We start from the raw sequence: 25,963 nt of genomic DNA on the forward strand, positions 1-25,963 counted from the left end.
CAGGATAGAAATCAAGAGAGACAGCAAACAGAAGTAGAAAAGTAGCAGTTTATTAGCTTGTGCACGGGGAAGGCACAAGGGAGTGGGTGCAGAAAGGAAAGGGGCAGGTGACTGGCTTGACAGGGAATGGGATTGTGGGGCTTTCATCAGGCAAAGGTTGGGGAGGAGGGCCTTGTCATGGCATGGAGAGGTGGGGTTGTGCTTGTGCCTGCACTGTCATGTAGCATGCTGTTACATCATTAGCACGCTGGCTCTCCACCCCTGGGTGTGATTTTTAGTATGCTAATGGGGCTAGGGTCGCCTTTAGACAACTCCTGGGTCCTAGGGCACATGCGTAAGCCTGGGAAAGTCCCCGAAACTGCGGATTGTGGATCTTGGTGGTCTCTGTCCGATTCTCTTAGCTTGCAGATTGGTTAAGAGCCTTATCTTGTTAGGCCAGGGGCCTTTCAGATGGCCCTGTCTCATTAGGCTGGTTCCTGTCTGTATGAGGGTACCAGAGTTAAGTGTTGCTTGGGGCTGGGGCAGAACCCAGGCCAGAATTCTGCAAAACTTATTCCTTCAGCTACAGAGAAGAAGCTTTCTTGCAAGATAGTGTCTGCCTTCTTTGTCAATGCAAGTAATCTATCTATAGATAAGAAAGAGTGATATTTGTTGATGAGCCAATACTGAGGGCTAGCCCTGAGGTGTTATCTTCCCCAGGGAGGACGGCGCTGTGGAGAAGCTTGGTTTACAGCATAGTTAGATACCGTTTCAGAACAAAGGTGTTCTGAGCATACGTCAAACATGACAAGAATACAATTTTTTTTCCCAAAGTCACAAGAATATGTTTTGCTGCAGTTTAGCACTTACAAAGCAGGTCAACTTGACCTTGATTCTCTGGGAAGAAAAGCTCATCTTCAAAGAAGTCCTGGTATTGGTGTCAGAGAAAGGAGGACATTCGTCCTTGTCCTTAAAGAGCGTACTCTTCGCTTTGGGGAAATGTTTGAAGCAGATGTACAGTGCGTGTTCAGTGGGCCGTCAGTCAGGCTGCTCTGGGAAAAACGAGTTTTAGGCAGAATCACATCTAAACCAGAATGGCTCCCCATATACCTCGATATGTGAAAACTTATTATTTTCTTTCTTTTTCTTTTTTTAGTAATATTTATTACGGAATATTTGAAGCATAACAAAAGTAGAGAGCAGTGAACTACCATGTACTGATTACCCAGATTAAAAAAAATCAACTAATGGCCACACTTCCTTAATTTGTTGTTTTGTTTTTTTTTAAACTTTTTAAAAAAATTTTTTTTTCAGATGTACATCATATTTCAAATCCTGTGTACATTACATCATGTTCACCACTCGAACACTGATTATAGTGCATCCCCTCACATGTGAGCCTAATCACGCCTTTTGCCCTCCCCCCTCCCCCCGAAAACTTATTATTTTCGACCCCCTTTAACTTTTATCAGCGATAGGCTCTTGCATCTTCTGTAGCTGTGAGAAAAATTCATCTGTGTAAAGATATTTACAGCAATCATGAAATAAGCTAACATGAAACGGGTAGAAAGTTTCAATTCCAGAAGCTTCATCCTCCAGAAATCTGAAGATGATAAAAACGTAAAAGAAAGTATCAGAAGCAGGAGAACCTGCTCATATTCATTGCTCGTAAAATGAGGCTAATGGACAGAGTTCTCATGGCAAAAACTGCATACAGTGAGTTTTAGAAATGTTTTCTTAAAAAAATTTTTCCTTACTATTTTTCTAATACACACAAATTTATATTTGCTTGCTTCCAGAAGCCATTAACTATAGGAAACATAAGTAAACTTGTTTTGTTATGTTGATAATTTTGGATGTTCTCTTAAGTTTCATCTATTTCCTCCTAAATATCTTTAGGAAAATTAAAACATTTTTAGGCACTTAAATGAATAGTGTAAGTTTTAGCTCTCTAAAGAATACTGAAGGGTAGCAGAATAAACCTTAAAAATGTGTTAAGTGAAGGAAGCAAGTCACAAAAGTACATATATTGTGTGATTCCATTTACCCGAAATGTCCAGAATAAGCAAATCCACAGAGACAGAAAGTAGAATGGTGGTTGCCAGGGACTGGGGGAGGGAGAGACTGCTAATGGGCACAGGGTTTCTTTTTGGGGTGGTAAAAATGTTCTGGAATTAGTGGTAATGGCTTCACAGCTCTGTGAACATGAATTGTATACTTTAAGGGGGTTGATTTTATAGTATGTGAATTATATCTCACTGAAGCAGTTTGTGGGAATGAATTGGCTATGTGGAATTTACAAGGAAAGATGTCATATTTTATTATTGTTTGTAAAGAGTGTGCTCTGGATCCTTATATCAGTAAAGTTATAATCATAAACATCCCCCACCCGTATTAAACATTCGCCAGCACACCACTGCCCAGGGGCGACTCCAGCAGGTGCCTCACCACTGTCTTCATGCTTTCTCCGTGTTCCTCTGTCTCTGAAACCCTCTCATCCACCCTCAACTGCAGCAGAGAATGGCTGCCATCCTCTGCCCCAACAGAGCACTCACATCCCCCCAGAGCAGGCCTGGGGGACCCCTCACATTCCCCCGGGGCCTCCTTCAGCATCTTAGGCTCCACTATTGCTCTGTAAATGTTGGTTGACTTTTAAGGAGCTTTCCACTTCATGATAATAATTGTCACCAAATCTTTAACTCATTACTATACAGCTGCTTTTCAGTGGTTGAGAATTTTTTTTTTCTCACTCAAATTCTATAACTTCTTTTACCTAATCTAAGAGTCTTTAACAATTTGAATTTTTTAAAAGATACGTTTCTAGAAACATTTTGAATGTCTGAGGAAATCATATGTGCTTTTCAGCTTTTCTTGCTCATTTACTTATTCTAGACTCAAAATAATTTTCTAAATGGTAATCATTCTAGGGGTCGGCCCAGTGGTGCAGTGGTTAAGATCACACGTTCTGCTTTTGTGGCCTGGGGTTTGCCAGTTCAGATCCCAGGTGTGGACCTATGCACTGCTCATCAAGCCATGCTGTGGCAGGCATCCCTCATATAGAGTAGAGAAAGATGGGCATGGAGGTTAGCTCAGAGCCAGTCTTCCACAGCAAAAAGAGGAGGATTGGCAGCAGATGTTAGCTCAGGGCTAATCGTCCTCAAAAAATAAATAAATAAATGATAAGCATTCTAATGCTGAGCTAAACATACCACAGATTTTTAACAATATATCCCAACTGCCAGTGTTGTCCTGTAGGAAGAGCTGTAATATTATAACTCAGAAACTGTTCTCAGGTGTAGGGAAGAAGCTTTTTGCATGAGTGGATGTTCCACATATTTTATAACCTATCTTGACCGGCTGAATTCAAACGAGTCATTTCAGAGCTGATGGAACCTCCCAAAATGTTCTCTGTGGTCTCCGAACTGTCGTGCTAAGTAGCCGCACTGAGCTCTGTAACCCACTCCCTGCTGCTATCCTTGTCATGTTCTAAATTCTTACTATTTTTAGAATGCTTGGGAATTTAGAAGGTTTAGGAAGATCATAGCATCCAAGCAAAGGAGAATATGGGAATGCTGATGGATGGTTCTGCATTTAGCAGTCTCCTTATTGCCAAGTTCCTGGCATGCGTGGTTTTGTTGGTGGTGATTAGTGGTGGCCATCAAAGGGAAAACAAACAAGCTGTGTCTCCTGAACAGTGACTTGGTTCCCTTCTCAGTCTGCACTTGGTCTTTAGCTTCGTTGTCAAGGCTTGAGTCCAGGGACCTAAATGACCGCCAGACCTGCACTGGGGACAGGAAGGCTGAGGATTATATGTGGAGCCGAGCAAATCAACTCTTCTGCTGGGCCTCTCCTCTCTTGCCATGCTGCTGGTGCCAGGTGAGCCACTGCAAAACGCACAGCTTCACCTGGTGAGCCACATTGGATCTGTAAAATTATTAATTATTCTATTTTTTCAAATTAAATCATCAGTAAGCAGCCAAGTAGACAAGAGCTGTTTTACCTTAAAATTCGCAAACCCTGCATCTCTGTTTTCAGTTCCTTCGATGTTGCAGCTTGTAGTGGTGATAGTGAAGTCCTGAAATGTCCTGAATGCAGTGCCTTCTATATGCAAAGCATTTGTTAATTCTGTTCAATCTAGTATTGTTTTGGTCCATGTAAGTTTTCCATTCTTTTAGTTGGCTTTATTGAGGTGTAATTTATATACGGTAAAACAAACACACCCATTTTAAGTATATGTTTGATGAGTTTTGACAAATGTATAAACCTTTCAGTCACCACCCCAATAAGATGTAGAACATTGCTCCAGTCCCCTCCACCCCTCACCCCAGGCAACCACTGATCTGATGACTTTTTCTGGAATGTCACACAAGTGGAATCACGTGGTAGGTCCTCTTTGGTGCCTGGCTCTTTCACTATGTATATTGTTTTGAGATCCATGCATGTTGCTTATATCAGTGGCTCCTTTCTGTTGCTGAGTAATTTTTGCTTGTTTATGGAGGGATTGGTTCTGGGAAGCACTCTGTCGTTCTTGGAGGTGGAAGTCAGTTCTGTAGAGCTTGTTTTTTTTGTTGTTTTTTTTTTTGCTGAGGAAGATTCACCCTGTGCTAACATCTGTGCCAGTCTTCCTCTATTTTGTATGTGAGTCACTGCCACAGCCTGGCTGGTGAGTGGTGTAGGTCTGTGCCCAGGATCTGAACCTATCAACCTGGGCATGCCAAACTTAACCACTGTGCACAGGGCCAGCTCCAGAGCTTGCTTTTTAAAAAATAAGGTCTAGGGGCTGGCCCTGTGGCTGAGTGGTTAAGTTCACACACTCTGCTTCGGCAGCCCAAGGTTTTGCCAGTTCAAATCTTGGGTGCAGACATGGCACCGGTCATCAAGCCATGCTGAGGCAGCGTCCCACATGTCACAGCTGGAAGGATCCACAACTAGAAATACACAACTATGTACTGGGGGACTTTGGGGAGAAAAATGAGAAATAAAATCTTTTAGAAAAATGAATAAATAGATAAGATCTAAGAGATTTCCAAACTGAATAGTATTTTCCCCCCATGAATTTTGGTTACATTGATCTTTTAACAGACAAATGGAAAGCTAGTCTTTTGATTACTCAGCTGATCTTTTTATTTTAATATCAAATTTATTGAAGTCCAATTTAATTACAGTAAAATTCACTCCTGACGTATGTGTATATCACAATTCAAGATATAGAACATTTTCATCACCCTGGAAAATTCTTTTGTAGTCAACCCCTTCCTGCCTCCCAACACTTGTCTTTCCCAGAATATTATATAAATAGATAATTCAGTATGTCACCTCTTGAGTGTGGCTTCTTCACCAAGCATAATGCATTTGAGATTCATCCGTATTGCCTGTAGACCTCTCTTGTTGATTAGTATTCATTGGATGGATGCACCATACTTTGTTCATTCACCAGTGGACAGACATTTGGACTGTTTCTAGATTTTGGCAGTTATAAATAAAACCACTTTACATAGTTACATACAGGTTTTTGTGTGAACATGTGAACATCTGTATTCATTCTCTTGGATAAATAAACTAGGAGTGAGTTTGCTGGTACATTAACTGTATGTTTAATTTTATAGTGGACTGCCAACCTTTTTTCCAAAGTGGCTGTGCCATTTTGTGTTCCCACCAGCAATGTATAAGAGCTCGATTGTTTTATTTTATTTTATTTTTTTGAGAAAGATTAGCCCTGAGCTAACTACTGCCAATCGTCCTCTTCTTGCTGAGGAAGACTGGCCCTGAGCTAACATCCATGCCCATCTTTCTCTGCTTTATATGTGGGACGCCTACCACAGCATGGCTTTTTGCCAAGTGGTGCCATGTCCACACCCGGGATCCGAACTGGCTAACCCCGGGCCGCCGAGAAGTGGAATGTGCACACTTAACTGCTGTGCCACTGGGCCGGCCCCAAAGCTCGATTGTTTTATATCCTTGACAGTACTGGTATTGTTAGATATTTTTGTTTTGTTTTTTTAGCCATATTAATACGTATGTAGTGGTATCTCATTGTGATCTTTTTGTTGTTGTTTTTTTAGGAAGATTAGCCCTGAGCTAACTGCTGGCAATCCTCCTCCTTTTGCTGAGGAAGACTGGCTCTGAGCTAACATCCGTGCCCATCCTCCTCCACCTTATATGTGGGACACCTACCACAGCATGGCTTGCCAAGCGGTGCCATGTCTGCACCCGGGATCCGAACCGGTGAACCCCGGGCCACCAAAGTGGAGCGTGCGCACTTAACTGCTGCGCCACTGGGCCAGCCCATCATTGTGATTATGATTTGCATTTCCCCAATGACTAATGCTGTTGAGCATGTTTTTATGTGCTTATTTTCCATCGATGTGTCTTCTTTGAAGAACTTTAATTTAGATATTTTGCCCATTTTTAATTAGATGTTTTCTTGTTATTAAGTTTTGAGAAATCTTTAGTCTGGAAACAGCTCCTTTTCCAGATTTGCATATATTTTCTCCCAGACTGTGGCTTGTTTTTAATTGTTTTAGATAGTGTCTTTAAGAGAGCAGAAGATTTTAAGTTCGGTGAAGCGCAGTTCGTCTATTTTTGTTTTGTGGATTGTGCTGTTGCTGTTGTAGCAAAGAAATTGTTGCCTAATCTAAGGTTGTAAAATTTTCTACCATGTTTTAGAAGTTTTATAGTTTTAGATTCTATATTTAGGTCTTTGCTCCATTTTGAGTTAATTTTTGTATATGGTGCAAAGTGCAGGTTGAGCTTCTTTTTTGCCTTAGGATGTTGCATTATTCCAGCACCATTGTTGAACGTGTTCGGTATAGTGTTAATGTTAATAATATTCATTATAGTTCTTTTAATTTGGATATTCCCTGGCACATAATCTTAAAAAGAGAAAGTTAGGCGGCCAGCCCGGTGGCGCAGCGGTTAAGTGCACACATTCTGCTTCTGCGGCCTGGGGTTCGCCAGTTCAGATCCCAGGTGCGGACATACACGCTGCTTGTCGAGCCATGCTGTGGCAGACATCCCACATATAAAGTAGAGGAAGGTGGGCACGGATGTTAGCTGAGGGCTAATCTTCCTCAAAAAAAATTTTTTTTTAATTTAAAAAAATCATTTAAAAATTAAAGAAAGAGGAAGTTAATGAAGGACTTTAATAAATCTGGACTGTTCATTTTATAATACCAGAGATTCTTTATGTTGTATGTTAACTCCATGCTTTTTGTTAAAGGTCTCAAGATTCTGTCCTCCAAGAAAATCTTGCTATGATTGGATAGGACCCCCAGATAAATGTTCAAACCTTCGACCTGTTCACTTTTACATCCCCGAAAATGAATCACCACTGGAACAAAAGCTCAGAGAATTAAGACAAGAAACACAAGAATGGAACCAACAGTTCTGGGCAAACCAGAATTTGACTTTTCGTAAGGTAAGTTTAGGTTTCAGGTCAGAATGAGAAATAATACAGTTGGCCACTTGGGGGAGCTAAATCTTCAGTATTTGCTTTGCCTTTCAGTGATTTGGTGGTCTCAGTCCTGCCCTCCCTTGCCTCTCTTTCCTCATACGGATACATTATCAAGTACATTTATATGGATGCAATTTTTAAACCAATATGTAACTATACGTAAGAATGTCAGTCATTCATGGAATCACAGCTCTTTAGACTTCAGGGAGGTAGGAGTAGCAGAGCCAGAGCTAGGACTGCATGTTTAGTGTGTGTGTGTGTGTTTATAAAAATAGGGGTTTCTGTGATGTGCTGCCATTCTTCCTGAGAATTCAGAATTCTTAACAACATACTCATAAATGAGCTACATGAGAAAGAAGTATGAATATTCTAATCCAGAAGAAAAATATTTAAGCTTTATATGTTTACCCATTTGGGCAAGCTAAGTCAAACGGAGTGCATTTTTCTTGTTCTGTGGATTTATAAACAAAGAGTCCCTCCCAAAGTTTATTAAACATCTCGTTTTCAAATCCTATTTCAAGCATGAAACTTTTAACCAAAATCAGATGGTTTAAAACATGCTTTGAGATGGGTCGTTTCTCAGGAAATCCACATCCAGACTTCAGAACACTGCGAGCTGTGTCGTAGCCAAGGAAAAATGGAAAGACAGAGCAAAGGAGTTCTGATAGTTGTCTTCTTTTAGGAAAAAGAAGAATTTATTCACTCAAGACTAAAAGCTAAAGGCCTGGGACTGAGAGCTGAATCAGGTTAGTTCATTGGTTCTTTTTCTGCTAACGTTTTTGTTTAAGTAACTACATGAGAAGAAAAAAGAAAGGATGTTGAACAAAGTAGAGAAAGTTCAGGAGGCAAGTCACACCTGTTTGGGCAGGCTCCCTGAGGGCATACTCAGTGGGACGTACGGCTGTCCTCTTGCTGGTCCTCCTCCTCTGTTTGAGTGAGATCAGCTCTCTTGTGATTTCAGGTCATTCTGATTGATGACCTCCCACTGACCTTTGGAGTTATATCGCAAGGTCCCATGGCTTCTCCAGCTTCTCTTTCTCTCATACCAGCTCCTTGTCTGGATTCCTGATCTCAGTCCATGCTTTCACTGGCTCACCTGAGCAGTATTTATCCTTGAAGCCTCTCTCCCTCACCCTTTCATCTCTCCTCCAGGTTTACCTCTTAAACATTTCTCTTTTTTTTTTTTTTTGAGGAAGATTAACCCTGAACTAACTGCTGCCAATCCTCCTCTTTTTGCTGAGGAAGACTCGCCCTGAGCTAACATCCATGCCCATCTTCCGTTCTACTTTATACATGGGATGCCTACCACAGCATGGCTTTTGGCAAGCGGTGCCATGTCCATACCTGGGATCCCAACTGGCGAACCCCGGGCCGCTGAGAAGCAGAACGTGCGCATTTAACCACTGCGCCACCAGGCTGGCCCCTTAAACATTTCTTAATGTTTTAACTACTAAATGTTCTTAACATTTTAACTAAAAGTAACACTTTTGCTACTTCCTATCCTTTAAACATTGTTTTAGTTCAGGCCCTTGTTAAATTCTCTGCCTAACTTCTTAATTGGTTCCTTGGCTTCCAATCGTTAAATCAGGGGGCTTGGGGGCCGCAAACTTTTTCTGTAAAGGACTAGATAGTAAATAGTTTAGTCTTTGTGGGCCATGTGGGTCTCTGTTGCAACTATTTAACTCTGCTCTTGTAGTGTCAAAGCAGCCATGGATAATACATAGACAAATGGGCATGAATGTGTCCCAATAAAACTTTATTTACAGAAACAGATGGTGGGCCAGATTTGTCCTGCAGGCTGTAGTCTGTCAACTCCTGCTTTATATCCGATCTTTGTAGTTTAGCCAGACTGTTCTACTCAAACTGCAAATCTGATAGTTGCCATTCAGCTTAGGTTCCTGGACTCCCCTTGACTACCGAATGACAGCTGCACTCCTCCATCTGGATGGCAGGCTGCCCAGCCCATGCCTAGCTCACCTCTTTCACATCTTGTCCCCCATCCCTTGCACTTGATGGGCCGGGGGAGCCAGGCTGTGTTCAGTTCCCTCTGCCTACTGTGCTGTCCTTTCTTTTTGGATGGGAGGTCTAGTGCTTAAAATAACCTTTCTTTTCTCTTGGTGTTGATATAAGGCCTGAATAACATTTCATACTGTATGTTAAAAGATGTCTGCTATCAAGACATTATTCTGATGGAAAATCCAAAGCTGTTGACCCTAAAAATCGTGTCTGTCATTGGGCTAGAGCGCCTGCTCATCCTTAGCGTGGCCTGGATATATTTAGAATAAAGGGCTGGGGAAGATGCAGTAACCCAGATGCCAGGCCCTCATTGTTTGCTGTCAGCTGCACGGGCCCCGTCAAGATGGGGTCTCAGATGGCAGGAGCGAAGGGGAAAGGGTGCTACCTCCCAACAGTCAGCATAGAAGAACAGCTCATAGTTCCGGGTCCTGATGCTATGCTGGGTGCTAATGCTAAGTCCTTGCCTGTATTATCTGCTTTATTTCCCACAATGACCCAGTGAAGTGCAGGTACTGTTGCTTTTACCATTTTACAGATAAAAAACTTGGGAATAAATTATTTAACCAAAATTACACAGTGAGTAAGTGGAGGGGCTGAGGTTCTGACCTAGAAAGTTGGGTTCCAAGGATCCGCCTGGCCTCGCCTCCCACAGTGGCTCTCAGCCCACTGCGCGGTGCTATCCTAGCTGTGCCGGGCCCAGGCCTCTGGCTGTGTGGACCACTCAACGCTGCGCCTGCCGGGAGGACGCCAGCCCGGGTCCCGTCGCGCCAGCTCGCTGCCTGCCGCGCAAGTGCTTGGGAGACCAACCGCTGTCGTAACAGACGGGAGAGGTGGTTTTGAGTCTTATTACTAATATCACAGAGTTCCTGTTGCTGACATTACCAAGAATGGAAAGGCTGGCCTTAAATCAGGTATGAGGACAGGATACGAAAAGGGAGGTGCCCACTCTGTCAGCTGTTTAAACAGCTACCAGGCTGCAGTGACAGAAGTGGGGGCTGGTAACAGGCTGTCACCTCAGTGGGCCAGGACACACATCTCATACAGAGGTGGCTAACGCAAGTAGAGGGGTCCTACAGAACTGAGGGAAGACAAGGCTTGTTTACTAAATGATATTGGGGAAACTATTTACTTTTGGCCCAAAAGAACAAATTTAGATTCATGCCCCTTATAATACAAATATATTCTAATGGGTGAAAAAATTAGTTATTAAATATCAATTGTTTATGGATTAAAACGTTAAATATGTAGCTCCTAGAAAGTAGAATTACATAGACAATCTAACAGCGTAAAACTGACTCTCCATTGTCTGGAAGAATGACGATTCCCTAAGCTTGACAATGAAAATAGATTCAAGAACATGAAAACTGACAAGAGCTGTATCAGTTAAGAGTCCCTCTGATCCAGCCTTTTGTAAGGGAGAGTTTGCTGAGGGGCACAGAGGTGGCTCAGACCCAGGGCCAGGTGGAGCCGGGCCCAGACATGGCCTGCACTCAGATGCTGGCACCAGAGGGAACCCAGGACATGCTCTCTGCTCTCATTTAAACTCCTCTCTACCCCACTGCTGCAGCCTTCTCTCGGTGTAAACGGGTTTTCTCAACCTCTCAGTTTGTACCTCCCAAGTTCAAGAAAGTAGCCTTCCGGAGGCTCTCCCCAGGTAGGTCGGCCAGTGGGGAGGTGCCCCAGGCTTGGCAGAGGCCGAGGGTGGGGATTGTGTTGAATAAGCCTGGCTCATTCATGTCAAATGAGCCTGGCTATTGCCATGGCAACGAGGGGTGGAGGAGGCAGTGCAAGGACGCTGCCCAGCAAACCAGAGGGGCAGGCAGACAAAGGGGTCTGCATCCGGGAAGCAAGTGAAACATGAACAGCAGATTGGGGGATGTTTGCAGCACACATGACAGGCAGTCTGGACTTTATGAAAAGGCTTAATAAATTTGTAGAAATAACAAAACACCTAAGACGAATAACATGAGTAAAGAAGAAGATTGCTCAAACTCTGAATTTTACAGTGTGTATTAAAACAGCAAGCAGGCATCTTCTTATGCTTAGTGAATTCACGGGGGATGTTTTCTGTGATTGGACCCAACGCTGTTGGAGTTACATTGACAGTATGCTGCTCGTAGATGGTGAGGGCAGTAGAAAATGCCCAGCCCCGTTTCCAGAAGGAGTCAGTTGCATGCAATGCACATATGCCAAGAACCAGGGAAATTATGACCACGGAATATCTGAGAATTCATTCTAGAGGAAAACATGAGAAGAGTTAGCTTTGTGTCCTTGTAGCATTATCTTTCATTCCCCCAAAAATGGGAAGTATCTAAATATCCAGTAATCGCAGATTAGATAAGGCTGTGGTGGCCCACCCACACAGTGGATGTTCACTGGAATATTCTGCAACAATGTAGAAAAAGTATTGAGTTAATTTCAAGTGCAAAAAGCAGAATACCATGATTTCAGCACTGCCTGTCCTCAAATTAAATCTCCTTTGTAAGCCAGGCAGTACTGTGGGAGGATTCTTGTCTCCAATTTCTTTTATTGCTAAAGTGTTTATGCAGTGGAAGACAAAGTATGCCATCAAAATGGATTCGCTTTAGGACAGCTGGTATTTATGAAACACCCACTTGGTTTTTAGTAAGTGTGTAATGAATTAGATGATTCTGCCTTTCTTTATTTAGTTTTCCTAAAGTTCAATAGCACGTTGCAGTGTTGACAGGTGTGGAATAGGAATTACTTAGCAGACATTTATGGTGCTTCTGCTTTATGTTGAGCATCGGCCTGGGGGTGTTTGGGCAAGACACCAAACTGGACCAACTGCTGAAGGTGGCACCCTGACCTGTCCTTAGAACCCTGGGCTTCCACTCTTCCACTGGCAGTGGTAACAAGCAGGTGCTTCTGTGCCAGGCCCCATCCCAGCCGCTGCACTGGCTAGAATTCGGTTCCTCTCAAAGCACCTCTCATGAGGTGTGCTGTTGGGATCCACAGTCTAGAGATGGGAGAAGCCACAGTCCGCCGCACAGCCAGTGAGGGACCGAGCTCCATCCACGTGGAGCCGCTCTCACTGCTGCTGCTGGGAGGACACTTCCCACCTCTTCAGCTCCTCACGCCTGTTGAAAGGCCAGAACAAGATGTGCCAGGAAGCTGACTGGAGGGTGCACACACGCCTCTCCCTCAGGGACTGGCCGGAAACCCTGCTTTTTCCTCAAAAGTCGCTGATGCTCCTGAGCTGGCGTGGTCGCTCCTGATTCCTAAAGCCCGGTCTCTGTTCCTTGGCCCCCTCACGACACTATGGCCCTGCCCGCCCCCTTCTTCGTTTGCTCTGTGTTCAGCCACATCTGCACATCTCCAGACCCTTCATTTCTGTTGCCTGTGCTGGTCCCTGGCCTGTGATGATTTTCTCTCCTTTCTCTGCCCTACGGGATCCTATTCATCCTTCAAGACCCAGCTTAAATGTCACCTTCTCTGGGAGCCTTTGGCTTCCCTCCCCTCCTCGGGCAGCTAGTTGTTCCCTCCCTTGCCCCACTTAACATCCATCCATTTGTTGATGAAGTATTTATGAAACACCTGCCACATACCAGACGAGGCAGTGGGACTAGTGGTGGCCGTGCCTTGCGGAGCTGACATTCTAACGTGGAGCAGGAGTGTAACAGGCAGACAAGTAAGCTCAGTAAATACACACTGCACTCTTGGAGTGTGTTGAAGAAAAAAAAGCAGGGAAGTGAGAAGGAGGTGAGCATTTTTATTTAAAGATTGGCACCTGAGCTAACAACTGTTGCCAACCTTTTTTTTTTTTTCCTGCTTTTTTCCCCAAATTCCCCTAGTACACAGTTGTATATTTTTAGTTGTGGGTACTTCTAGCTGTGGCATGTGGGAGGCTGCCTCACCGTGGCCTGACAAGCGGTGCCATGTCTGTGTCCAGGATCCGAACCAGCAAAACCCTGGGCCGCCAAAGCAAAGCGTGAGACCTTAACCATACTCGGCCTCGGGGCCGGCCCCAGAGGTGAGCATTTTAACAGGGCCCTCAGAGAAGGCCTCTGAGGAGGAGGCAGCTGGGGGGAGATTTGGGAGAGAATCTTCTGGATAAGGGAACAGCTTGCAGATAGAGGTTTTGAGGAGCAGCAGGAGGCTGGGTCAGAGGAGCAAGGACACGTGGAATAAACTGCTGTTTCCTCAAGCAGTGGGAGTCCAGGTGATGTGGCAGGCCCTTGGTCAAGTGCTGGAAGAGATGTGGTCCTTGTGTGAGGAGAGAGCCATGCCTGTGCCATGCCATCTGAGTGTTTGCCTGTATGTTGTATGAGTAAAGGGCCACTTTCCCTCCTGTTTCTGTGGAAACATGCCTTTGGGCTACCTTCTCAGCTTTGTCTCCCCAAAATCCTGATGGGGTTTGGAGCATCAGAATCTGCTATGCAGCCAAAAAACATGGCCTCTGCATGGAGACTCATCTCGGGGGGCTGGCGTGGGGCAAGTGGACCAAACTGCGAGGAGGGGGAGCCCGAGCACGGGCCTCTGCATGGGGCTCCCCTGAAAGTGCAGGAAGCCCTGGATGTCGTGCCTGGGCTCCTCTAGAGATGGTGGTGTCTGTTTACGGCTTGGGGCTACTCAGCCAGAGTGCCCTCCCAGTGTGGTCTTGTTCCCTCGCCCCTGAGCTATTTCTGGGCTCCTGAGACTGGCCCCTGGGTTGCTTTGCAGCCCCACTTCAGAGGAGCTCTGCTGCCCCCATGGCAGGTGTGGTTGCTGTCCTGTGTGGCCTTTTCCAGTCTTTGGAGAGTAGAGGAGCCCTGAGAGTGGGCGCCACAATTGGCATCTCCCCCTGCATGGGGGGCACCCCGGTGGTGGCCAGGTCAGTCCCTGTGTGCCACCATTCCACACCAACACCTAATGTGTTAACTTGGTTCGTGTGTGCTCACTGACTCAGAGATGGAGTGGTTAGGCTGGTATCTACCCAGGATGCATTCAAAGTAGGAAACATTTCATTTCCTTTATACTAGTACCTCACAGTTCTTCATTAGAAACTTCAGCTGTTGAGGTATACGTGATAAGACGCATCACACGTTCTGTACGTTGATAGATATATGCCTTCATGTATATCAGTTGTGAAGAAAATGAGTTAACGCCATAACCATTAGATGATAGAGGAAGATGCTTTTTTCATCCTTAAGTCCTCTTTCTTTATTGAGATAATTAACATATGATAAAATTTACACTTTTAAAGTGTACAATTCAGTGGTTTTTAGTATTCACAAGATTGTGCAACCATCACCACTATCTAATTCCAAAACATTTTCGTCACCCCAAAACCGCCACACCCATTGCCGGTTACTCCTCCCACCAGCTGCTGATCTACTTTCTGTCTCTAGGATTTCCCTATTCTGGACGTTTCCAGATAAATGGAATCATACAATATGTGGTCTTCTGTGTTGGCCTTCTTTCTCTTCAGTGTGTATTTTCGAGGTTCATCCATGTTGTAGTATGTTTCAGTGTTTCAAAGATTGTTTTTTATGGCTGAATAACATTCAGTGGTAGGGATACACCACATTTTATTTATCCATCAGTTGATGGACATTTGAGTTGTTTCCGCTTTTTGGCTCTTACGAGTAATGCTGCTGTGCACAATCGTGTATATACCTACAAGTGAAATCGCAGGGTCTTGTGTTAACTCTTTGTTTAACTTTTTGAGGAACTTTCAGGCTGTTTTCCAAAGTGGCTGTACATTGAACAGTCCTACTAGCAGTGTATGAGGGTTCCAATTTCTCCACATCCTCTTCAATACGTGTTATTGTCTGTCTTTTTGATTATAGTCATCCCAGTAGGTGTGAAATGATATCTTATTATCTTTTTAACTTGAATTTCCCTAATGGCTGATGATGTTGAGTATCTTCTCATGTTCCCATTGGCCATTTTTATAGCTTTTTTGGAGAAAAAGCTATTCAAATCCTTTGTCCATTTTTAAATTGGGATCACGGTTTGTTTGTTTTTTGGGGGCATAAATGGATCAGAGTTTATTGAATGACCAGGCAGACAAACCAGCCAGTCAGCTCATTTTTACGTTGTTCACCTTCCCACCCAACATCGGAAAGCATTGGTTTTCTATCAGTATGTGAAAATGATTTCATTGCTCCATTTCTTCCTCTTTATTGCCGTAGGCTCTGCACTGTTGCACCAACAGAAGACAAATTCTTGACCTGAGCTCGTTCCCCTTTCTGCCTAATTTCTTTTATCATACACTTATGTTAATAATTTATGTGAACAGAGTTATTTATTATATTACACTTGCCCTAATTCTGCTACGTAGATACTTAAGGAATGCACTTACATTGGGATTTTGGTCAACTAAAATTCATAATGATTGGGTTCTCTTTTTATTGTTGAGTTGTGAGACTTCTCTACATATTCTGGATATTAGACCGAAATTAGATAGATGATTTGCAAATAGTTGTTCCCATTCTCTAGATTGTCTCTTCACTTTACTTTTTTTCTTCCCCCCTGAGGAAGATTAGCCCTGAGCGAACATCTGCTGCCAATCCTCCTCTTTTTGCTGAGGAAGACTGGCCCTGAGCTAACATCCGTGCCCATCTTCCTCTACTTTATATGTGGGACGCCTGCCACAGCATGGCTGCCAAGCGGTGTCATGTCCGCACCCGGGATCCAAACCAGCGAACCCCAGGCCACCAAAGCGGAACGTGTGCACTTAACCGCTGTGCCACTGGGCTGGCCCCTTCACTTTCTTGATAATGCCCTTTGAAGCACAGAAGTTTTATCTTTTGATGAAGTCCTACTTATCTTTTTTTCTTTGCTTGTACTTTAGGTGCCATATCTAAAATGCGTTGCCTAATTCAAGGTGATGAAGATTTGCACGAGTCTTCTTCAAAGGGATTTATAGTTTTATCTCTTCCATTTAGGCCTTTGACCCATTGGGAGGTTATGTTTGTTTATGGTTTGAAGTAGGGCTTCAACTTTATTCTTTTGTCTGTGGATATCCAGTTATCCTAGCACTATTTGTTGAAAAGACTATTCCTCCCCCATTGAATTGTCTTGGCACCCTCATTGAAAATCACTTGCATTGGATGGAGCAGAATTGAAAGCCCAGAAATAAAACCACACATCTATGGACAGCTTATCTTCGACAAAGGAGCTGAGGGCATACAATGGAGAAAAGAAATCTTTTCAACAAATGGTGCTGGGAAAACTGGAAAGCCACATGGAAAAGAATGAAAATTGACCATTCTTTTTCACCATTCACCAAAATAAACTCAAAATGGATCAAAGACCTAAAAGTGAGACCTGAAACCATAAGGCTTCTAGAAGAAAACGTAGGCAGTACACTCTTTGACATCAGTATTAAAAGGATCTTTTCGGACACCATGTCTTTGCAGAGAAGGGAAAGAATAAACAAATGGGACTTCATCAGACTAAAGAGCTTCTCCAAGGCAAATGAAAACAGAATTGAAACCAAAAAAAAACCCACTAACTGGGAAAAAATATTTGCAAGTCATATGTCTGACAAAGGCTTAATATCCATAATATATAAAGAACTCTCACAACTCAACAACAAAAAAACAAACAACCCAATCAAAAAATGGGCGGGAGACATGAACAGACAAATGTTCTTCTCCAAGGAAGATATACGGATGGCCAATAGGCACATGAAAAGATGCTCATCATCGCTCATCATCATGGAAATGCAAATCAAAACTACACTAAGATATCACCTTACACCCATTAGAATGACAAAAATATCTAAAACTAATAGTAACAAATGTTGGAGAGATTGTGGAGAAAAAGGAACACTCATACACTGCTGGTGGGAATGCAAACTGGTGCAGCCACTATGGAAAACAGTATGGAGATTCCTCAAAAAATTAAAAATAGAACTACCATACGATCCAGCCATCCCACCACTGGGTATTTATCCAAAGAGCTTGAAGTCAGCAATCCCAAAAGTCCTATCCACCCCAATGTTCATTGCGGCATTATTTACAATAGCTAAGACATGGAAGCAACCTAAGTGCCCATCAACAGATGAATGGATAAAGAAGTTGTGGTATATGTATACAGTGGAATACTACTCAGCTGCAAAACAGAACAAAATCATTCCATTTGCAATAACATGGATGGGCCTTGAGGGAATTATGTTAAGTGAAATAAGACAGTTAGAGAAGGATAATCTCTGTATGACTCCACTCATATGAGGAATTTGAAAATGTGGACTTAGAGAATAGTTTAATGGATACCAGGGGAAAGGTGGGTGGGGGGTGGGCACAAAGGGTGAAGTGGTGCACCTACAACACGAACGACAAACATTAATGTACAACTGAAATTTCATAAGATTGTAACCTATCATTAACTCAGTAAAAAAAAAAAAAAGAAAGAAAGAAAGAAAATCACTTGCATTGGGCCAGCGCAGTGGCACAGTGGTTAAGTGCACACGTTCTGCTTCCAAGGCCAGGGGTTTGCCGGTTTGGATCCTGGGTGCAGACATGGCACCGCTTGGCAAGCCATGCTGTGGTAGGCGTCTCACATATAAAGTAGAGGAAGATGGGCACGGATGTTAGCTCAGGGCCAGTCTTCCTCAGGAAAAAGAGGAAGATTGGCAGCAGATGTTAGCGCAGGGCTAATCTTCCTCAGAAAAAAAAAAAGAAAGAAAATCACTTGCACAGAAATGTTTGAGTTTATTTCTGAGTAAGTTTGGTTCTTTTGATCTATATGCCTATCCATATGCCAGCAGCAGACAGTCTTAATTATTGTAGCTTTGTAGTAAGTTTTGAAATTGAGAAGTATGAGTCCTCCAATTTTGTTCTTCTTTTTCAAGTTTGTTTCAAGTTCACTGGAGTCCTTGCATTTCCATATGAATTTTAGGATTCACTTGTCAATTTCTACAAAAAAATGCCAGCTGGGGTTTTGATAGGGATTATGTTGAATCTGTATGTCAGTTTGGGGGGTGTTGCGATCTGAATAGTATTAAATCTTCAAAACCATGAACATGGAATGTCTTTCCATTTATTTACGTCTTCTTTCATTTCTTTCAACCATATTTTGTAGTTTCGTTGTATCAGTCTTATACTTTCTCTTTTAAGTTTATTCCTAAGTCTTTTATTCTTTTTGATGCTATTATAAATGGAATCATTTTCTTAATTTCATTGCCAGTTGTTTATTGCCAGTGTATAGAAATACAGTTGACATTTGTCTATTGATCTTATATCCTGCAACCTTGCTGAACTCAGTTATCAGATCAGTAGTTATTTGTGGATCCCTTCTCCTTAAGTCTTAATGTTTACGTTGAAATTAATTTTCAGGTCAAAAAGCAACATTGAATGCAGAAGAAATGGCTGACTTTTATAAGGAATTTTTAAGTAAAAATTTTCAGAAGCATATGTATTATAACAGGTAGGTGTTTAATTTTTTCCTAAAAATTTGAGTGTCACATCCATGCTGGGTATATTATTTTCTTACCTGAATTTAACAACTTTCATGTTTATATTAAAGGTAGAATTTGCTGTGAACTTAGTTTTTTCACTTTTGAATAAAATTGACAACTTAAAGTTATTTTCCTGGCAGCCCTATAGCAGTTTGCACCCCTAGTGCTTGGACGGTGGGTTCTGACAGTACTTCCCTCTAAAGGGAGCCTGACTCCGTGGAGAAGCCCAGTCTGGGGTGGCACAGAAGGAGTCTAGGCATCCTGTGTCTGAAAGTGAAGAGGCTCAGAGACCAGCAGAGTCACGTGAAAAACGGCATAGGAGCCAACTTGAGGGGCTCCCACAGGCCAAAGATGAAGCCATTGTAGCCACACAAAGGTGACCATGGTGGGTTAAAAATGGATCAGATATGCAAACATCTTTGTAACCATAATGATACCGACAGGCTCATGAGTCACCTCCAGATATTGCTAGCCAGCCGACTCGTTATTCTGAAAACTGATAAATAAAAGGAAAGAATTCAAAACACATGCGTATGAACCTCTCTTTTCCTGTACTGACTATTTCAGTACATGGGAACCAAATGAAGGAGCATTTTCTTTGTGGAAGAATGACAGCCACTGCAAAAGGAGTGATGGTGCTGGAAAACTACCGCTTCCCTGATGGAGTAATGAATCCGGACAGCAGTCACCCGTGCTGCTAAAGCCGTTGAGCAGGAAGCTGATGAGGACTTAACAGCAGATGGGTCAGGCTGGTGGCACCTGAACCCCTGGTGCACCTTCACACAGTACCAAGTGGGACAGCTATCACCACATGCCTCTGAGATACAGGAGGAGGCGTGCAGCACCACCCATGAGGTGCTCTTACCAAAAATAAAATGGGATTGGAATCTAGTCAGGCCTCCAAATCTAATACCAGTTCACAGAGAAAGCGTAAAAGCGTGTATGTGGGGGTGAGAGAGGGATTCATAGCAGACCTTGTTTAAAATGACAGCCTGGGGGCTGGCCCCGTGGCCAAGTGATTAAGTTCACACGCTTCGCTTCGGATGTTAGCTCAGGGCCAGTCTTCCTCAGCAAAAAGAAGAGGATTGGCAGCAGATGTTAGCTCAGGGCTACTCCTCCTCAAAAAAATAAAATAAATAAAATGACAGCCTGAAGGGGGCCAGCCTGGTGGCGTAGTGGTGAAGTTCATGTGCTCTGCTTTGGTGGCCCAGGGTTCACAGGTTCAGATCCCAGGCATGCACCTGCACACCACTTGTCAAGCTATGCTGTGGTGGTGACCCACGTACAAAATAGAGGAAGATTGGCACAGATGTTAGCTCAGGGCCAAACTTCCTCATCAAGAAAAAGAGAGAGAGAGAGGCAGCCTGAAGATACAATCCCAAAATGTTGGAAATTCTGTAAGACAAATGATTCAGTTTCAGCAAGTAACTACAATCAAAAACAAAGACAGATATAGGGTGAACTATTATAGATTAAAAGAGACTTCATGAAATGGATAGACCTTGTTTGGACCCTGGTTCAGACAAACCACTTGTAAAAGTCAGAGGAAATTGAACAGTGGCTGTGTATTAGGTTAAGGATGAGTTATTGTTCATTTTATCAATGCAGTGGTAGTATTGTGGTTATGTGTTCTTAAAAAAGATTTTAATGATGCATAACAATGTGTATTTCCAGTGGAAATGATCGGATATGATGTTTGAGATTTGCTTTAAGATGTAATAGTGACAGCATCGGATCAGGCAGGTGAGGCAGGATCTAGAGGATGGTTGAGGCTGGAGGAGCTCATGAGAGCAAGGCTTGGACATAAAGATTAGTTCTGATGCATCTGGATTCTGTTGCTCGTGCTGTCATATATTGCTCTGAACTAGTTCAGTTCCTCACTCAGGCCAGTATTAATTATCTGTCTCTGAACCTTTGATTTCTGAGGAGGGCACAGCACGTTAGCTGTCTGTGCAGTCTGCGGCATTCAGAGCAGAGAGAAACAGCTCACCAAAGGCCAAGCAACTCTGGAGGCTGAGTGCCCCTGTATGCGCCCCCCACCTGCTGCCCCTGCTTCCCTATGGAAACAGGAAGAGCGTAGTTTGCCTGTCCCTACACTTCATTAAATCAAGTCATCTGTATCGGTGGAGTGGGCTCTGGCTTTTCCTTAATAACAGAAGAACTTGAATCCCAAAGGGATACTGGTTTTCTTTTTCTGGAAGCCTTTCTTATTTATTTAGAATAAATAAATAGCTTCCCATTTATTGCATCACTTAAATAGCTAGAAATGTAAAGATGGTTTTCATGTGGAGAGGGATTTTCTATCCAGCCATGCGAAGGCTCCAGAAAACGAGCATTTTTACCTCTTGCTATTGCTTCTTTTGAGCCCTTGGTTATTCTCCTTCCTTCTATACTCAGAGCCAGTAAATCACTTGAGTCCAGTTCGGAATGGCAGTTCCACATTCACTGATTAGCTCATTTGGCCGAAAAGCACTGGTCTTGTTGGCATTTCAGCTTCCAAGGCCTTAGCACTAAGAGCCTGGAATGTGTGCATTCGTTGTGGAAACTTTCCAAGCTTTGCTCGTTCAACTGCTGACAATGGGGTGAATTTGTAAGTTTTGGATGTTCTGTAGAGTAACTCACAGGCAAGTGAGCCCCGACTGTGTGTGAACTCCATCCCAATATTTGTATGAGAAGCTCTGGAATTATCTCTTTAAAGACTTAAATTACACTGAAGCTCAGATCATCTCGAAAAAGAGGATCTGGAGCTTTGTAATGTTGGCACTCGTGATAAATTAGCTTCTCATGATGCAGTGCTTTTGTCATGTGTTCCTTATGCCAATAAGATGCCAATACCAGGATGGTCCCCACTGAGTTCCTGCAGAGCCTGCCAGTCATTTTGCTAAGCGGTCACGCCCCCGTCACTCAACAGTTGTGTCTCTCCAAGAATGCCACTGGAGTCCAGGGCAGCCCCACGATTCCGAGGGCTCTTTTGGAGTCTTTTAGCAAAAACCAGAAGAGGGTTGCAGTGTCCTCCAGGAATGGGACAAAATGGGGTTTGGGTGACCTGGGCACATCACCATTGAGCCTTTTTCTCATCCTGATGAAAATCCAGGTGGAAGGAAGGAAGGTTTTTATGGACAATTTACCTTTAATGGAGGCAGGCAAAGGAAGAGACTGTGAGGAAAGGAGGAGGAGGAGTCAGGGGGCCTTGCCTTTTGGCTGGGAACTCACCTCAGAGACCTGCGTGCTAGTCGTCAGTCACTGGGGATATGTCACCTGTGCTTGTCCTGTTCCTCTGTAGAGATTGGTACAAGCGTAATTTTGCCATCACGTACTTCATGGGAAAAGTGGCCCTGGAGAAGATTTGGAACAAGCTTAGACTGAAACAAAAGAAGACCATCAATTAGGAGCCCACCCTGACCCACCCGCCCAGTGTCCAAGTTTCCACAAGAAACAGCTGGTTACAGGAGCCCGCTTTACCAGGGCTCTAAACACCCGTAAGTGATCTGAGTCCACCAGCTTCTTTATGGGGGCCCCTTGGCTTATGTTTCAGTGCAGGGCGGGCTGGGAATCCGCGGGTCCTGGGGTGCTGTAGGTCACCTGGCTTCACCCTGAGTGTGGACACCAGGCCAGCTCTCAGTCACAGACGTCATATTAAATAAAAACCCAATCACTGTGTGCCTGTTTTCTGTGTTTTTGAATTGTACCAATTTGAAATAAAACAATATAAAAATATTAATAAAGTTTCACTTAAAAAAGTGGGCTCCACTGTTGGGAATGATTTGGAAGCTTGCTGCCGAGTGAACTGGAAGCTGCCACGTGTCCCCACGCGCTCACATGACCAGTGAGCCGGGAATTATTGGAGGCCCCTGGGTTTGTACCCTGATGAAATGCAGCTGTCCTGGGATGCTTGCCCTACAGACTTGAAGCAAGTGCAGCTCCTGTCAGAGACCTCAGGTGACTGCGGAGCCACCTTGAGAGAACTTTTCTCCATTTACTCAAGTGAGGGAGAGCCTGTTTCCAGAGTTTTCCCCGACAACTTGCTCTGGATCACACTCCTCTGTTTTTTAAATTCTTTTGAAACCACAGTTGTTTGAAGTAGGATTATATGGTTTTAAAATGAGGAGGCTCTCTTTGTACTGCATCCTGGAGCCGTGTGGCATGGGGTCACAGCTTGCAGGAGGGGATGCCTGCCTCAGCAATGGGGAAGTGGCCTTCAGAGGCAGGCCACATTAGCCAGCGTGTCCTCTGAGGATAGACAAGATATCTGGAATTAACTAAACGCCACTTGGCAAGTAGTTTTTATTCCAAAATGAGGCATGACAATAGAGTCACAAGACTGGATTTCTTCTGTGACTTATAAACTGCTGCCACTGAAGATGATTTCCAAGGAGAAATTCCAGAAACCAGAAGAAGCATATCACCCCACCCCACCCCCTGCACTGAGGCCTTTAAGGGCTGTGCAGATGGATGAGGGTGAGTGTGAGAACCCGAAGAGGAAAGCCCGTGCGCCACGCACCACTGGAGAACCCTGCACTGGGTCAGTCACGCTGCGGGGCAGTTAACCCAGCTCTGCTAACCAAGGTCCCCGGAGAGTGGGGCGCGTGGACCATGAGGTTACCCAGAAATAACACTGTATCGTTAATTCCTGCCACTCCCTCTGCTAAACACAGGTTCTCAGCCTGACACCAGCGTGTGTCACACTGTGTGCAGCTGCAGAGAAACAAGGGAAAAAGTGATAACCACCAGGGTTGGGGTCCCCGGACAGGGGCCCTCTGTTCCGTGTGGGCGAGCCCAGCCCAGAAGGTATGAACCACTTCCTAGCTTTTAATTCCTCCTCTCCCATCAAATTCACTGACTGAAGGTCATTTAATGGTTGTCTTCTCCCCAGGCAGTGTGACGTTGGCATAAACAACTTCCAGTGGTATCATTTCTAATTCTTTTTGTACATCAATTCTTAGAAATTTTGAGGATGACTTTCCAGAGTAACAGCAAAAAACAAGTGGATTGTCTGAAAGGAAATTTGTTTTTTGGGAAAGTGAATTCCAGCGTGGGTGGTGACGGTGTGTGTATGCTCACGGCATCCTTGCAGACTGTAAGAGATACATCATGTTTTGTCTTACATGTTACTGTCTGTGAAGGCAGAGGGAGAAGATGGAAAGTATGGGTGTCTTTTGTAATCTGTGGGACTGTTGAACAACTGTGCAGGATCTGCTGTTCATAAAGGGCCTTTCCAAACACAAGGGTTTGGAAATCACAAGGGTCCTGAATCACACCCTGAGATGCTGAGACCATGTGCCAGAGTTCTTAGCCCGGCGCTCCAGATAGCTTGTGTACTGCGTCCTCGAGCACATGGGTTCTGCCCTTCAGCTGGTGGCTTGGCGGTGCATTACCAGCATTTACACTGAACAAGAGCTTTCACCAACTAGCTCTTCCGGGCACGTTTGATAATTTACCTCCTGAGATCCTCAGGGCTCCTAGAGGCAAGCCTCTTGAGGTTTCAAGGAACAGAAACTTCTTCAAATAAGCTCTGGTCGCATGGGGGGTAGGAGGGGCAGGTAACATTAGAAGGCAGAGGTCTCCAGAAGCAGACCTCCTGAAGCGAGAAAGCCTGAGAGCCAGGGAACGCGATGCCCCCAGTGTCTGTCAGGGGCCACGGAGCTCTGTCCACCAGTGCCACCCTCCAAGGGTGGGCCGGGCCTTGGGCAGGTCTCTGTCCAGTGGGCAGGCATGGGACAGCAAAGTGACCAAGGTGACACAGTGCCGTGCAGAGTCTTGAGGTTCTTATCCTCACCAGAGCCCCTCTCATCTGAGGCGGTGGAGATGCTGCCTTCACAGGTCCAAGGGTGCTTTCTTTTAAGAAACTTAAAAAGAGCGAAAAACAAACATATGTTCTATATTCTGACAAAGGAAAGGACAAGTGATTCTTTGACTTTATAAAGTAACAATTGAGAAAGTAAAGCATTCTTTGAAATTGTCAGAGGGAGCAGTGCCCCACGGTGGTAGCGTCCTGGGCCGGGTGAGCTGAGTTGTGGGGGTCTTGACACCCTCCTACCGGAGGGATAGAGAGGCCTTGCGGGCGCAGGAGGACTGCTGGTTAAGAGCCAAAGGAGCAGCATCCACAAGTCCCAGGTTCAGAGTCCCAAGTAATTCTCCTAAAATCGTTTCCACTTGGCGTAACTGACATGGTAGGTAGATATTGAGGACTGGCAGGAGAGCTTTAGCAACTCAAGACGTAAGTGTGGTTGAAATCTCAGTAACCTGTGTTATCCTTTTGTAAGAACAGTTTAACTTAATGCCGACAAGTTTGACTTGACTCGTGGTGTTAACTGTTGCTAGGTTCTCAAATGCTCTGAGTGAATTAACGAGAAGTGACAGTGTTGTGTTCCTGTCTTGGATTCTTAAACATTTAAGATTAAATGATTGTGGTAAATGTTGCTTCACGTCAGAAATAAAGTTATTTTGACTCTAACATTTGTATGCTCAGTTAAGGAAATGTTAGGTTAAGACAGTTCTCTGTCACAGCCGTATTCCAGTAGAGTATTTTTGTGAACTTTTAAATAATTACAGAATAAAGGTTATCTCAGTGATGTATCTTTTCCTGCTTTTCCCTTTGATAAAATTTAATGCTTCTGTTTTCTGGATTAAGAAGTAAAATAAAATTGAGTCTCTTTTCCCCTGTGTGTGTTGGGTGCTGTTTGTGGACATTGGTCTTTTAATTGCTCATGTTCACCCCCAAAAAAGAGAATCCAGGTGTGGCCATCAGAAGTGGCAGTGGGCCTCGGGGCCCAGGCTGGCTCAAGTCACTGACAGCGGGACATCTCACCACAAAGTCTTTCCTTGTTTTGTTTTAATCCTGATAATATATTGGGAACTCTGCCTCCAGGAGGAACAGTGAAGCGTCTTTGTAACGTGATTGCACTAGAGCGGCGTTCCAGGGCAGACTTGTCTGCCTTCAGGCCCATCTCCAGGCCTCAGCTTCCTGGCTTGTAATTATGCACACCTGGCAAAGCCCCAGCAGGGTGTGACATGGCATCTTAGGTACAGTGTCAGCACTTAACGGGCTCCTCATAAATCTAAAATGATAGCGACTAGTAATAACGTCCAAAGCAACTGGTTCCTGACCA

At 44.0% G+C, this 25,963-nt stretch overlaps 1 protein-coding gene across 2 annotated transcripts in view; it reads left to right on the top strand.

The window, feature by feature from the left end:
* The window catches only part of COA8 (cytochrome c oxidase assembly factor 8), a 34,493-nt gene extending 8,981 nt beyond the window's left edge, over positions 1-25,512 (top strand). Inside the window, exons 2-5 of one of the 2 annotated variants that reach the window (XM_070249144.1) lie at positions 7,199-7,396; positions 8,115-8,178; positions 18,733-18,823; positions 19,422-25,512. In XM_070249144.1, the coding sequence (XP_070105245.1) occupies positions 7,199-7,396; positions 8,115-8,178; positions 18,733-18,823; positions 19,422-19,515 (447 nt within the window). In that variant the 3' untranslated portion in view covers positions 19,516-25,512. The remainder of the gene's footprint in view (positions 1-7,198; positions 7,397-8,114; positions 8,179-18,732; positions 18,824-19,421) is intronic. The other variant, NM_001433611.1, reaches the window with a different exon arrangement.
* The last annotated feature ends 451 nt before the right edge of the window (positions 25,513-25,963 follow it).

The sequence above is a fragment of the Equus caballus genome, chromosome 24 (assembly GCF_041296265.1).
Source record: "Equus caballus isolate H_3958 breed thoroughbred chromosome 24, TB-T2T, whole genome shotgun sequence".
In the NCBI taxonomy this organism is placed as follows: domain Eukaryota; kingdom Metazoa; phylum Chordata; class Mammalia; order Perissodactyla; family Equidae; genus Equus; species Equus caballus.